The sequence below is a fragment of the Anopheles arabiensis genome, chromosome 2 (genome assembly GCF_016920715.1).
Source record: "Anopheles arabiensis isolate DONGOLA chromosome 2, AaraD3, whole genome shotgun sequence".
In the NCBI taxonomy this organism is placed as follows: domain Eukaryota; kingdom Metazoa; phylum Arthropoda; class Insecta; order Diptera; family Culicidae; genus Anopheles; species Anopheles arabiensis.
Genome location: NC_053517.1, coordinates 105,576,592 through 105,590,582, shown reverse-complemented (window position 1 = coordinate 105,590,582; position 13,991 = coordinate 105,576,592). Strand labels below are relative to the sequence as shown.

At 48.8% G+C, this 13,991-nt stretch overlaps 3 protein-coding genes across 5 annotated transcripts; 1 reads left to right on the top strand and 2 right to left on the bottom strand.

Annotated features, from left to right (window-relative positions):
* Window positions 1-213: 213 nt before the first annotated feature.
* On the bottom strand, window positions 214-8,960 carry LOC120895684 (1-acyl-sn-glycerol-3-phosphate acyltransferase gamma-like). 3 transcript variants are annotated; one of them, XM_040299239.1, is made up of 6 exons: window positions 8,620-8,960; window positions 8,326-8,516; window positions 3,583-4,241; window positions 2,979-3,511; window positions 2,555-2,912; window positions 214-2,470 (listed from the first exon to the last, which is right to left on the bottom strand). In XM_040299239.1, the coding sequence occupies exons 3-6, from the start codon at window positions 3,764-3,766 to the stop codon at window positions 2,328-2,330; spliced, it is 1,218 nt and encodes a 405-aa protein (XP_040155173.1). In that variant the 5' UTR covers window positions 3,767-4,241; window positions 8,326-8,516; window positions 8,620-8,960; the 3' UTR covers window positions 214-2,327. The 3 variants fall into 3 exon arrangements, with proteins under 3 accessions (XP_040155173.1, XP_040155172.1, XP_040155174.1); XM_040299238.1 differs by having other exon boundaries at window positions 8,326-8,960; XM_040299240.1 differs by lacking the exons at window positions 8,326-8,516; window positions 8,620-8,960 and adding an exon at window positions 4,314-4,428.
* Window positions 8,961-9,279: 319 nt separating this feature from the next.
* On the top strand, window positions 9,280-11,627 carry LOC120894070 (pescadillo homolog). The gene is made up of 2 exons (XM_040296435.1): window positions 9,280-9,484; window positions 9,617-11,627. Exons 1-2 carry the CDS (start codon window positions 9,464-9,466, stop codon window positions 11,507-11,509), a joined length of 1,914 nt encoding a protein of 637 aa, XP_040152369.1. The 5' UTR covers window positions 9,280-9,463; the 3' UTR covers window positions 11,510-11,627.
* A 73-nt stretch (window positions 11,628-11,700) lies between these two features.
* LOC120894071 (uracil phosphoribosyltransferase homolog) lies at window positions 11,701-13,567 on the bottom strand. The gene is made up of 4 exons (XM_040296436.1): window positions 13,425-13,567; window positions 12,940-13,132; window positions 12,685-12,852; window positions 11,701-12,584 (listed from the first exon to the last, which is right to left on the bottom strand). The coding sequence occupies exons 1-4, from the start codon at window positions 13,565-13,567 to the stop codon at window positions 12,402-12,404; spliced, it is 687 nt and encodes a 228-aa protein (XP_040152370.1). The 3' UTR covers window positions 11,701-12,401.
* Between the last annotated feature and the right edge of the window lie 424 nt (window positions 13,568-13,991).

Genomic DNA, 13,991 nt, shown 5'->3' with positions numbered 1-13,991 from the left:
AAGAGAAGTGAGTATGTTTTTTGTGTATAAAAAAACATACACACACATACACATAAAAAAGCACAGTGCGAAGCAGCAAAAATCAAGCCAATAAACAAAGTTAAAGAACCAAAAAAAAAAAAAAGAACCAGAAAAGTGGAATGCGTGTAAATGATTTCTTTCTGTTCATCCTGTTTTTTCCTCTTTAGTTAAGTCTGAGTTCGTACAGCACAGTTTTGTTTCGCAATAGTTATTACTATTTATTCTTTTACTAACACACCGTTTCGTCAAGGTCACAAGGGGGAGGAGGATGGGTGTTTGTATTTTTATTACATTTTTTTGTTTGCTTCGAAAAATACTTCTTCCTCTTTGTGCGCGTAGTACTCCGCCAATCTATATTGACGGTAGAGTAGTTGTAGAAGAGCGGAAGAAAAAAAAAGAAATGGTGATTAAATTTAAAACAGTCAAAAACAGTCAGAATCGGTATTTTTATGTTGTTTACATTACATTAGTAAAAAATCTTAGCTAAGAACAAAAAAAAAAAAAAAATTAAACACACACAATCTTTCTCTCTTTAAACGAACGCCTTTGCCGGCGTGCGTGTGTGAGTGTGTGTGAGTGTGTGTGTGTGTTGGGTAGTATTTCGTACTGGGTTGTGAAAGAAACCTCCACCAAAGCAAAGGTAAGTAATTAAAATCGTAACAATAACTACTGACGAAGTAATTTCCCTGCTGCTGCGCGTAAGGAAGAAAGGAAGCACCAGTCCTGTACAAACATCAAACAAATTTTTAATGCTTTTTTGCATAGTTTTTGGAAGCAATCGCTCGCCTTTCTCTTTCGTTCTCTTTTGTTTTTCTCTCTCTCTTTGTGCGCAAAAAATGTGCGAAATATCATCGCAATCAGCAGTTAAATTTGGCTTCAAACGGTTGAAACGTTTTCCCAATGTCCGTTTGCATTTGCTGTAGAGTTTGCACTACCTACTATGCTCTGCCCTGTTTTTTTTGTGCGCCACCAAAAAGTGTAATATCAAAAACCGTATTCGGGATGGAAGTGTAAGGGTATGTGTGAACGAATCATAGGAGGGGAAGCATGTTAAACATTTAAAGTAATTTTATAACAAACAACTCACTTAATATAAATTACTCTAGCCGACGACACAAACTGTAAAAGTTTTTTTGTTGGCTTATAAAAGGGGCAAAAACATGACGACAAATTGATTAGTAGCTGAGGACACTTTTAGGTCATATTTTTGAGCATACTTTTGAGGTGCTTTAAATTATGTATATTAATTTCGCACTGTCAAAAAATGGTTCAGCGTGGCTAAAACCATAAAAGCCGGCACGCCACGCCCACTTTTTCTCCGCTAATAAAAGTGTCAAACAAAGTAGCCTATGATTTATAATTTCCTCAATTCAATAGGAAATGCAAACGGGTGTTCAAGTAAGCCACAGTAAGGGGTAAGCAATTCATAAAAGAAAGTTCACTTAGTTATTTAAAAAAAAACCATACCAGAAAAAAAAACAAAAACGACCCCATATCTGGAGCCGATTCTTCCTATTGTTTCGCGCGCTACCGCGCATTGTGCATCTCCGTCGTGCGCTTTGCATCATCGTCATTGCGCATTACACGCGGTTCTGCTCCTATTGATTCCTTCTTTTCTTTTCATTCTCAAAACAACAATCATCTCAAAATGTACCTTATTTTACAAAGTGGTTGTGTATGATGTTCTCACTGTCTGTGTTGTTGTTTTTTTGTTTGTTTGTATGTTGGATGTGTATTTTAGGTAGATGTTTCTCCGCCCGGCTACAATATATGTCTGGATCTTGGACCCAATAAATAAACTGTTATAAAATAGCTTATATATCCTTTTTGACCCCCACCGGCCATTTTCCCTGCCCCGTTTGAGAGCTGCCCTTCCCCTTCAAAATGGTCCTTCTCCTTTCCGATCCTGCATCCAGCTTGCTTGCTTGCTTGTGTGTGTTTCGTACGGGGTAGTAGTAGTAGCCTTACCACAACGCGTCGCCACAGTTTGGCACAAAACAGGACAGGACACCGTTGCAACACAGCTAGCCCGGGGGCAGCCTGCAATAACCCAATGCCTCCGCAATAGCTAAACCAGCACTCGCCTTCCCGTATGGGCGTATATCCCACATCCCGTTGTATGTTTGTATGTATATATAGCATCTAGGCATGTACAAAAAAGCTGCCTTCCCTGCTTCTCTCTTTCTCTCTGTTTCTAGTACCTCTCTCCCTTTTGTCCATCAAACAACAAAAAACTTCGCCTCTGTATGTAGGGGGTGGGTGTAAATAGAGTTTTTGTTTTGTTGGCGGGCCCTGCGGTGGTGGTTCTACTTATCCTTGGACGATTCGGCAGCGGTCGGTTCCACCGGTTCGTGGGTGGGACTGTGGCCATTTTTCAGCTTTTCCGCACCGTACGACGAAGCTTTGCTGATCTTGGACATACCGATCGCCTTCACCATCAGCATGTAAACTGAAAAATAGAGAGAGAGAGAGAGAGCGATTAATTTTTGGTGTTTTTATTCCATCCAAACCCATTGTTTGATCGAATACTTACAGGCAAAGAGAATGCCGGCACCGATCGAAAAGTACAGAATCTCGCCACTGAACAGCAGCATCACCAGGTAGTAGAGCATCGGGGTAAGGGTGGCCACCACCCAGAAGGCAGTATTGACGAGCGTCGTCGGTCGGCGGTGCAGCTGCAGCTTGGGCCGCTCGGCCACGCCGGAATCGGTAAAGAAGCTACCGGTCCGGTGGAAGCTGTCCTGCATTCGGTCCTTCTCGCGGAACAGTTCCTGCAGCCAGACGGCGGCGTCTTCCTCGCGCTCCGGCAGCGTCTCGGTGGGGAAACGGCGCACGCACAAGTGCGCCTCGATCTGTTTGCCGTTCAGGATGTTGAAAATCGTCGGCTTAACCTGGAATTGTGTAAAATGTTAGCTCAATTCGGCACGAAACCTGAATCTCACCCATTCGCCGTGTACCTTCGAGTCCTTGCTAATGCCCAGCTGAATGTCCAGCACGGCCGGACACTTTTCGCGCAGAAACGGCAAGCTCGCGGTGAAACCCTTCGTGCGCGGGATCAGATGATGCTTCAGCGGCACCATACCCTTCTCCTGCGCAAACTTCACCGACGCTTCGTGCTTCTGCTCGGTAAACCGCGTACCTTCCGCGTTCAGCAGCAGCCACACCGGGTCGGGATAGTCGAGGATTTCGTTAATCTGCCGGCCAATGATTTCCCGATCCTTCTCGAAGGAGCGCTCGAGAAACACAAACTCGGCAAACTTCCACGCCCACCCGATGGTGGGTATGTACTGGATGACCTTCTTCGCGTACGCTTTGCAGTTGCCCAGCACGCGCACCTTCTCGCAGAACATCCACCCGAGCAGCCAGTCGATCTCGTACGTGTGGTTCATCAGCAGCAGCACGTGCTCGGTGCCGCAGTACTTCATGTCCTCGTCGCTAGCGTACACGTTTAGCTTCGTGTCCGACCACCAGTCGGCCAGAAAGACAAGCTCTGTGGTGGGTTGGAAAGGAACAAAAATTGAGACCAAACCGCCCGGCCTCAACAGAAGCGCTGCTACTTACGGGAGTAAAACGAATAGCAAAGATAGTAACCGATCGTTCGATAGAGATGCTTGTTGAACGGCTTCAGCCCGACGTACAGGATGCACTGTACGGTGTTGATGATCAGCCCGGAGGTAAAGAATGAAATCGCAAAGCAAAGGTGTACAAGCGTCGACTGCTTGAGCATCGACAGAAAGCCTGCCATTTTGTGTGTGCTTTTCCAAACACTTTTCCACTTAAACTTTACTGCTACTTGTAGTATTTGGGGAGGTGGGTTTGTTTGTGTCTTTTTGGTAAGCTTGTTCCTACACTCTGTCTACTGTCTAGCGTGTACTGGTTATTGCACTAAATGGGTACTGAACGAAACGCGTATTCGCTGGCCCGCGCAAAAGGCAAATGTAACGGAGAGAACGTAAACCTAAAGACGAACGCCAAACTACTTGCGTGCAACGCGTGAAACAACTACGATTGTGTATGTTTGGGTGCGCGGTGAAGGGGGACGTAGCGGCTAGGTGACTTGGTTTAAACCATCATAAGTGAAGCCAAACTATATGCACAGAGCTATTTACTGTTCGCCGGTAGCACATGGGAAGGGGGTCGCGCCTGTCTTTGCGTGAAATGGCGCACGATCTTACCCGCTCATTACGGGTGCGCGCCTTTGGAAGAGTTTTAACACTTTCCTAAAACGAAAAAAGAAGAGCTTTATTAGTGCGTGTGTGTTTTTTTTTACCAGAAACATGTGATTGCATTACAAAAACTGCTGATGTGGAACGAGCGGTAGAAAAATCACGACCCCGAGAGCTGCGGCTGCTGACGCGAAGTGAACCTACCGCACCCGGTCAACGTTGGACTGGGCGGGCGCTTATCTCGGTGCAATCCCCCTCTGCCCCTAGAGGGACGGACGCTCGACACGAATAACCACCGAACACAGCCGGGAGGGACGGTCAAGCGATAAGAAAGGGCGCATACTAATCCCGTTCGGCTCGATCGAGGGGAGACGTGTCGGAGCGAGCGAAGTAAATGCAAAGCGAAAGAAAAAAACAAATGTCTTGTTGCTCCTATGCTCAGACAACTAATCCACGTACGTATGGGAGTCGAAAAATTCGATAAAGTCGAAAAATATGCTACGTCTCCTAACACATTTATCGTAAATCTTCACACACCACATGACAAGTTTACGTTAAATTCGCTTTTCTTTTTTTTGTTGCAACGTAACCCGCCAGCTGGCTTGACAGACGGTACGGTAAAAGATACCAAAATAGAACCTCCATCATCATTATCGTTTACCTGTGGAAGGGGGAATCAATCGCTGGCGGAATGGAATTTTGGAAAGTGACTTGTCGCTATCATTTTCGTTGCGGGATATCTGATATCGTTGCTAACAAACAAAACCACTAATACCGGTGGGAATGTAAGCGTATTGAGAGACGATCGTCGCTAGGATTATGAAGATGACACCTAATAATTTGATCTATATCGGGAGAAGCACGATCAGAAAACGAGATTCATCAAATTGTTACTGAGGTTTGGGAAAGCGAATCGATGCCTTGTGATTGGAATCTCGGCAGGGAGACAGGTTGGACTGCAACAACTACAGGTGTATTACGATGTTGATTACCGCCTGTAAAATATTCTCCCCGATCGCTTCAGGATCGCTTTGTCCCGCACGTTTAAGAGATAGTCGGAAACTATCAAAGAAGATTCCGAAGCGGAAAATCAACCATTGATCAGATCTTCACCATGCGGCGGATCTTGGAGAAGATGGCTGAATACAGACACGACACATACCATCTCTTCATTGACTTCAAAGCTGCATATGATAGCATAGCCAGGGTAAAACTGTATGACGCTATGAGCTCTTTTGGAATCCCGGCCAAACTGATAAGGCTAGTTAGAATGACTATGACCAACGTCACTTGGAAAACTCTCAGCACCTTTTGCTACCACCAAGGGTCTGCGCCAAGGGGGCCGGGCTTGCTTGTCTCCTATTCATCTTGGCGCTAGAGAAGGCCATCCGCGACTCGAGGGTGGAGTCCACGGGAAACATCTTCTATGAGTCAACCCAGATCCTGGCATACGCTGATGATATAGACATCATTGGTCTGCGACTCTCCAATGTAGCAGAAGCCTACCAAGGGATCGAGCAGGCGGCAGAGAACCTCGGTTTGCAGATACACGAGACAAAGACCAAACTGATGGTGGCAACAGAGCAGAGCCAACCGGTAATTCTACAGCCTGAAAAATCAGTTCACCTCAAAGAACCTGTCGCGACGGAAGAAGATGGGACTCTATAGTACCTATATAGTACCAGTACTCACATACGCCTCTGAGACATGGACACTGTCCAAATCTGACGAAACCCTCTTAGCCGTGTTCGAGAGGAAGATGCTCAGAAGAATACTTGGCCTCGTATGTGTGGAAGGACAATGGAGGAGCCGCCATAATGACGAGCCATACGAGATGAACGCTATCAAGCTCGCCAGGCTCCAGTGGAGTGGCCATGTTGTACGCATAGAAACGGACGACCCAGCCCGTAAAGTCTTCTTAAGCCGACCACAAGGACAGAGGAGCCGTGGTAGGCCCTAACTGAGGTGGCAAGATGGCGCGGAGGCGTCCGCCATTGATGCCGGGATAACTGGCAGACGAAGACACGAGACCGTGAGCGATTTCGGACGCTTCTGAGGCAGGCCAAGTCCGCAAAACGGTTATAGCGCTGGATAAGTAATAATGGCAACCGGAGGAGATGGCTCCAGTATGGTTCCAACGAAATTATAACGATCCACGTAACTGGCAGATCAAAATCACCTATCCAGCGTGATATATGGCTAAATAAATTGTTTTCACATTAAGAGCTAATTACGCTTATCGTACAGCAGCGCTTATTACTTGAGCAGTGAATTCGTTACGCTTCAGTGTTAAAATTCATTGTTTGCAGTCAATTATGAATGACCGTTTCTCTTCGTCTCTCTTCGTTCCCGCAGTATCTAAAATTGTAGAGAGAAAATCATTATCACTTTATTGTGCTTCTAAATACGACACAAAAAATAGAAAAATCAAATTTTCCTTTCCTCATTGTTTGTGGCTATAAATGCGAAAAATGGATTCATTCGCAGCATTGATATGCCCTCTTGCGCGCGGCCGCCTGTGGAAGATAAAGAGGTTGCTATGGTGTACAATTATAGCAGACAGCGTCCTAATCTATCCAATGCGCGGGGTGAGGACTTTGCACCCAACCAAAGGGGGGTTTGCTACCACAACACAAAACTGGGGTGGATTCGATGATATCAACAGCGTCACGTTATCGATACTGATTTTATACAAAGAACGAGGATTCGCACCTTCACGCTTCACTCTACTGTGCCCATTAGAGATATGATGAGAGATGTGGCATTCCATCATCGTCAGCGTCATATGTTTCGCTTCCGATCTCGCCAAACAAAACATCCAATTTGACTGTATGGTAAATCTTCCACCCGTGGGGATGAAAACATGCCGACAACCGCATTATTGTTATCTTCAAACACACGCACTGACTGCCCGCCCCATTCCGATACAGTGCGTGCTGATAAGTCAATCAAAACCATCGCTTCATCAATCAATCGCAGCAGACGAACAGGCCCCCCACAAAACCGGCTAGGAGTAGTGATTCGATAGACGTTTTATGAGACTCTTTTATGCTATTGCGACCTGATCCACCTGTCAGCAGTAGTTGCTTTGGTGGAGCGTGGCAGCGTGATATCAGCAAAAGCAACAGCAAAAAATGCCGACATAAACAAATCTGTTGCTGATTTGTTGTAGCCGGGAGCCTTACCGGGAGGGGTTTTTTTTGCACCACATCAATGCAGGGTTTGCCTTAACTGCAGCCAGTTCTTTTCTGTCCTGATGCTTAACTTGTCACACTTGGACGTGCAAATTTGTGGAGCTACCCACCAACTTACACACCCATTTAATACACTGCGTAACAAAAGTGGGGGAAGAACGCAACCAGCGCTGCTCCGCCACCAGAGAAAGAGCTCGAAACTCGTGCGAAGTCCATGGTGACGTAACGCCCCACACACAGATTGCCACAGCATTGCATTGCACAGGGGGACGTGTTTGACGTCGTCGCTGCATACTGCAACAAGTGCAACCAGTTCGTCCAGAGGACTTGTGATTGGAGCAAAAGAAGAAGGCGAGAAAAAAACAAAAACAAACCCTTAATAGCCGTCAGTCTTTATAGCGACGGGCTTTGTGGGTAACTAGATGGCTTTTTTACTAGAGGCATTTGCTGGATTTTCTTTTTGTTGCGTGAGCTCACGCACTACACACCACATGAACACGATCCAGAGTAATGGTGACCCCCCCCCCACCCCTCAAAAACAGTTTTCGTGCTGTTTCCTTAGCAACCCCTAGCGTCCAAAGTGCATTCCGGGGAGCCGGTCGAAAGTCTGAACTTGAGCGGAATTTATAATTACGCATGTTTTATGCGCTGCCTCGAGGAGGGTAGAGTAAATAGTTCCATGCATTGACGACGCAATGATACTTGGGGAAGTGCCGTAAAGCGTAATACCGCTAGTTGGGGTGGGTTGTTTTCTTCGTTACACGCGCTTGAGGAATGAAACAGAACGGGAACAGTGGAATGAGGTGGGCAGGGGGAGGATGGTTCCGTTCTATTTCCCGCTTGACGGTTCCGATAGTTCCGTACCAGGGTACCGTAAAGGGATTGGGGTGAGTGTTATTGATACCCTTTAACAGGCGTTGTTCATGTGTTTGGCCTTGCCTTACCTTGTGTTTTTCTTTCCTAAATGGTGTCCGCCTGTTGATGCTGGACAATCCGGAAGCGGCAGTAGCAGCAAGAGCCGTACGTTCGTACGACGAAGGACTACTGCATCCACATTCGCTACGCAAACTACGCAACAAGCGCCGTCAGCCACACCGCGGAATCGATAATAGCACGAGCACAAACCGATTGTTCACTAAGGGGCAGAGTAGAGTCGATGAAATGGATTTGCAAAAACAAGTCCACACACAGGCACCGTGCACCGTTGCCCGTCGTTCGCTGTCTGCGTGCAATTTCACCTAAAAATGATGACGGCCGCCACGAGCCGATGGTTCGAGACCGACCGGGGAGTGTGTTGGCAAAGGGGGCGGCCCAACAAAAAGGGAAGCTTCTTCTTTGCCCTCTTCTTGCGCTCCCGAAAAAGGGAGGGTGAATAACACACCGGTACGCGCGCTGTTCGTCGGAACAGGTAAGGATAGGGGGACTTCCGACACACGTGGATCAAACAAATGGAACTTCTTTCACCGACAGCTGACTGCCAGATGGTTTAATTTACTTGAGCGCTGCTCACTGATCGACTTAGAACGATGTTTTGCCTTCCGTTCTGTTCCGCTAACTGTTTACTGCCCTTGCCCACGGTGTGATGGTATTGGTGCGCATTCGCTGTCAGTGGCTGGCGAAGAGGGTGCGGTCTGGTGCTGTTTACGTTTTGGAAGAGCGTCGCTAATTTATTTTATCTTTAAATACCTGAAATGAAGAAGAAATATCTTGTTACTGGTCATAATACAAAATAAATTATATAATTCAAATGTTGTCCTATCAGCTTTCTATATTTTTAGCTATTTTTTCGATATTTTTTCAAATTATTATCAGTAGGAGGTGTCCCACTGTGCGCTACCACTGTTGACAGTTCGAAATTCGAACAAAGCACGTTTTTTTATTTGGTACGAAATGTCAAAACAAACCTTTTCTTCCTTCATCGCACGGCGTGTGCGGTCAGGGGTTTTGTTTAGCTCCCGTGGAACGTGTGTTTTTCGTGCTGAAAAAGGGTAGTTTTCCGGCAGTATCTGTAGTACACGTGCTTGAGAGCACTTTCAGAGGAATTTGTGGTGTTTGTTTCGTTTTTGTTTCCCCTTCGTCACGATGGTGAAGCGAAATCACAAGGTAAGTTGCGACGTAGATGCAAAGTGAGGTTAGGTGTGCCATTAGCACATGCTCTGGAATGTGTGGAATATGCGTGTGCATGGTGAAAATGCGCCCTTGTATTGATTTTCTCCCTCTCCCGCTCTTCCACAGTTCAAATCGGGCGAGGGTGCCATGTACTACACCCGGAAGGCCGCCATGAACAAGCTGCAGCTCAACATCAAAGACTTCCGGCAGCTGTGCATCCTGAAGGGCATCTATCCGCGCGAACCGAAGCACCGGGCACGTGCGCAGCACGGTTCGCGCGAGATGAAGATCCTGTACCACAAGAAGGACATCACCTTCCTGCTGCACGAGCCGATCGTGTGGACGCTGCGCGACCGGAAGATCTTCAACCGGCGCATCAAGCATGCGGCGGCGAAGCAGAACATGAACCTGCGCGACATACGGCTGCACAACTACCCGCAGCTGAAGCTGGACCACATCGTGAAGGAGCGCTACCCGACGTTCATCGACGCGATCAAGGAGCTGGACGACTGCATGACGCTGCTGTTCATGTTCAGCACGTTCCCGGCGACGAAGATCATTACGCGCGAGCTGACGCGCATGAGCCGCCGGCTGACGGTGGAGTTTATGCACTACGTGATCGCGGCCCAGGCCCTGCGCAAAGTGTTCATCTCGATCAAGGGCTACTACTTCCAGGCGGAGATCAAGGGCGAAACGGTGACGTGGATCGTGCCGCACTACTTCCCGTACTCGCCGCACCGCGGCGAGATGGTCGACCTGAGCATTATGAAATCGTTCGGCGACTTTTTCACCGTGATGGCCGGGTTCATCAACTACCGGCTGTACCATTCGATCAATCTGGTGTATCCGCCCCAGTTTGCGCACTCGCTCGACTCGGACGAAACGATGGGCAACGAGCAGAAGTTCGTGTCGGAGCGTATTGCCGCGCTGAACGTGGAGCTGCTGCGCTCGGACGGTGGCAACGGGGACACGGAAGAGCCGGAGCTGCTGGAGTGGACGGGCAACGATGAGGAGCTGCCGCACGTGAGCCAGATCCGGCAGGAGGCACAGAACGTGAACAAGCTGAAGACACTGTTCAAGGGGCTGAAGTTTTTCCTCAACCGCGAGGTACCCCGTGAGCCGCTCGTGTTCATTATTCGCTGCTTCGGCGGTAAGGTTTCGTGGGACAAGACGATGTTTGTCGGCGCCACGTTCGACGAGAGCGACGAAACGATCACGCACCAGATTGTCGATCGGCCGAGCATGGAGAAGCAGCACATCTCGCGCGACTACATCCAACCGCAGTGGGTGTTTGATAGTGTTAATCAGCGCCGTCTGCTCCCGACCAACAAGTACTTTATGGGGGCCGTTTTGCCACCGCATCTGTCGCCGTTCACGAGCGCGAATGCGCGGTACGTGCCGCCGGAGGAGCTGGCAGCGCGCAAGGCCGCCGAAGGGGAGGAAGAGGAGGAAACGTTCGAGCCGGCGGAGGTGAATGCCGACCAGGAGCACATTTCGGACGACGAGGAGGTGCAGGACCCGGAGAATGAGCAGGAAATGCAAGACTACGCCCTGATGAAGGCGTTCAACGACGAGCGAACGGATTCGCTCAACAGTGGCAAGAAGGAAGGGGCAGAGGATGCGACCGACAACGGTAAGGACGCAGCGGAAAAGAAGCAGCAGCAGAACGGTGACGGCGAGTCGGACGACGAGGATGAGGAGGAAGAGGAGGAGGAGGACGTGATGCCGAAAAAACAGAAACCGGTCTCGAACAAACCGAAAGGCATGGCGGTGCGGCGCGGCACAGTGTACAGGGAGAACGAGGCCGAGAAGAAAATCGTGGACAAGCAGGAGGAGGCGCTGCGGGCACGAATGGTAAAGTCGAGACATCGCAAGCTGTACTCGAAGCTGGTGGAGCGGGAGAAAAAGGCGGACAAGAACGCGCGGCTGCTGGCAAACAAGCGGGAACGCATCGAGAAGCAGAAGCGAGCGGAGCAGGTGGAAAAGCAGAAGCAGCAGCGGAAGCAAATTTTGGCCTAAAGACAAGGCCATGGAGGGAAAATGATAAGTATATTATAGTTTTAAGCGTACACACACAAACCTGAAGCTTCGTGGGAAGAGTAATAAAACGTTGCATTTCTCCTACTTATACTATCAACAACAAAAAAGGCGAACCACGCGAGTGAAAGCATATTGCTGTTAACATCCGAAAATAAGAAGGCCTGTTCCTCCATTGTTTAAAATGATTCGTATATTATGAACAATTGTATCTGGCATATTACACTTTGCTAACGTAATTGTGTCCCTACTGCCGCAGCGTACACGATCAGTAGTATTAGTATCGTGACCGTGATTTTACTGACTTATCTTCTAAATTCCGTACCTGTTTGCTTAAAGCTTAGCGCTACTACACCACAGAACTGTTGCTACACACACTCTGCCACATTAGCTACGAACCTCTCGCTGCCCTTGCAAACCTTGCTGGTCACGGCCTACTTCATCGCAAGCGCAGCAACCCCTATGCCTATGCTACCTTTTTTCTATTCGTGTTTGGTGTGCCCAGAAGCACGCACACACCTAGTCCAGTCTGTATCCATCGAACGCAGGCTAAGCACATCGTCGATCCTAGTAACACATCGTCTGCCCTTAAGTATTTGATTGCGCAGCCATCGTCTGCTGGTCTGCTTTTGAGAACTGTAAGTACAACACATCGTTGAGAGTGTGGTGCAGCCGGGATTTGCTTCTTTTGCTTGAGCCAATCAGAGTGCTAATTCGTTCTATTCTCCCCTAGCTTTCCCTAGAACGTGTTAAAATGTGTTCGTGCGTTGAAGTGAACACGTGAACCTTTTGGCCTGAAAACACCCTTGCTCCTTGCTCCCCCCACCGGTGAAGGACTCTTCCGTTAACCGTCGTTAACCACTGCCTCGCCCGCTCAGTCCGTGCCGAAGTACTTCTGTCCGAAATGGTTCGGTGCGACCGGGTGCAGCTCGGAGGTGAGAATTTTCAGATCCGGAAAGGCGGTCACCACCATCCGGGCGGCTATCGGTGTGCAGAACAGGTTGGACAAGATGATCGAGTTTTCCTTCACACCGTGGTCCTTCAGCACGCTGACCGCCTGCAAATCGGAAATGGGTAGAGACAACGGACACGGACAAAGGTAGGATTATTCATACGCCTATTTCTCTCCCTGTTGCCAGGGCGATGGGTGTCTTTACCTGTATGACGGTGTTGCCGGTTGCCATGATGGGGTACATGAGCAGTACCTGTCGCCGGGCGATGTCGTCTGGAAACCGGGCGTACACCACCTTGGCCACGTGCGTTTCGGCGTCCGATTCGACCAGAATCTTGCCGATTCGTATCGAGCGGCAGCAGTCTCGCAGTCCCTGAAAGGAGCGCAAATACCGTGATATCGGAGTAATGCTGGTTGGTACTGACCACAAACGGGTGGTGCTGCATGAATGTGCGCTTACCTGCTCCATCGCTTCGCCGGAACGGATGATGGAAACGCCACAGTTGCCGGACCGGTACCGCAACCCGTCGTAGATGGCGCCGGTCGGCGTGATGACGGAGCAGTCCGAGTACGGCAGCTGGTTTAGGCTTTCCTCAATCACCAGCCTAATCAGCCGGTCGGCGTAGAATTTGAAGTCGCTCCGCGTGGTGTTTCTAAAATTAGACCCCGTCGGTATCCGGTATATATATTCCACATTATGTGTTTGCACGGTGGCGGGGGGAAAGAACACGAGGAAAACATCGTTTGTGAATCACACGAACTGCATTCTAGTGCGTATGCGCGCATTTCGCTTTACAAAGTGTGTAACGATGATGATGATGGTGTTACAAGTTAGCACGGTTCGATCACATCGTGATCATGTTTTCAGCGCCTGCTGGCTGTGATGCCACCGCATCATCATCATCATCATTGTCATCGACACATCGTCGTGACGCGTTTACTTACTTGTCCCGTATGATCGTCTGCAGCTCTTTGATTTGGTCGTTGCTGTCGATGATTTTTAAGTTATTGCCATAATCGCTGGGATTTTGCGACAGTGCCACCGGGGGCGGCGTGGCGGTACCGTTGTTTTCGTTTGCACTGCACATGTTTGCCTGTTTGTGTTGGATGGCAACTAATTTTCTTGCTCGCTCACTCTCTCTCTCTCTATGGACCGCCACGGGCTAATTTGCTCTCGATAGTTTTGCCCTTATTTGCTTTGCAATTTACTTCCGCACAGTACGCGTTAAGTGCTATTAATTTGTGAGGTACCGTTTGCACGCCGCACCACCGCAGGATCACGCCCTCTACAGCCTACCGGAAAGCAGCCAGAACACACGGCGAGTTAAGGGTGTGTGTGAGTGTGTGTGTGTGGTGTTTTGCGTCAATGTAGGTCGGGTGCCGGGCCAGACACAGAGACACGCGTGCCGTCGTCCTTCACTGTGACGGATGTGAGTGTGAGAAAGGAAGGGTCGACAGAGGGAGGTAGGGTTTTAGATCGTCCCGCAACCGTCGGTCTACGCTGCTGTACGG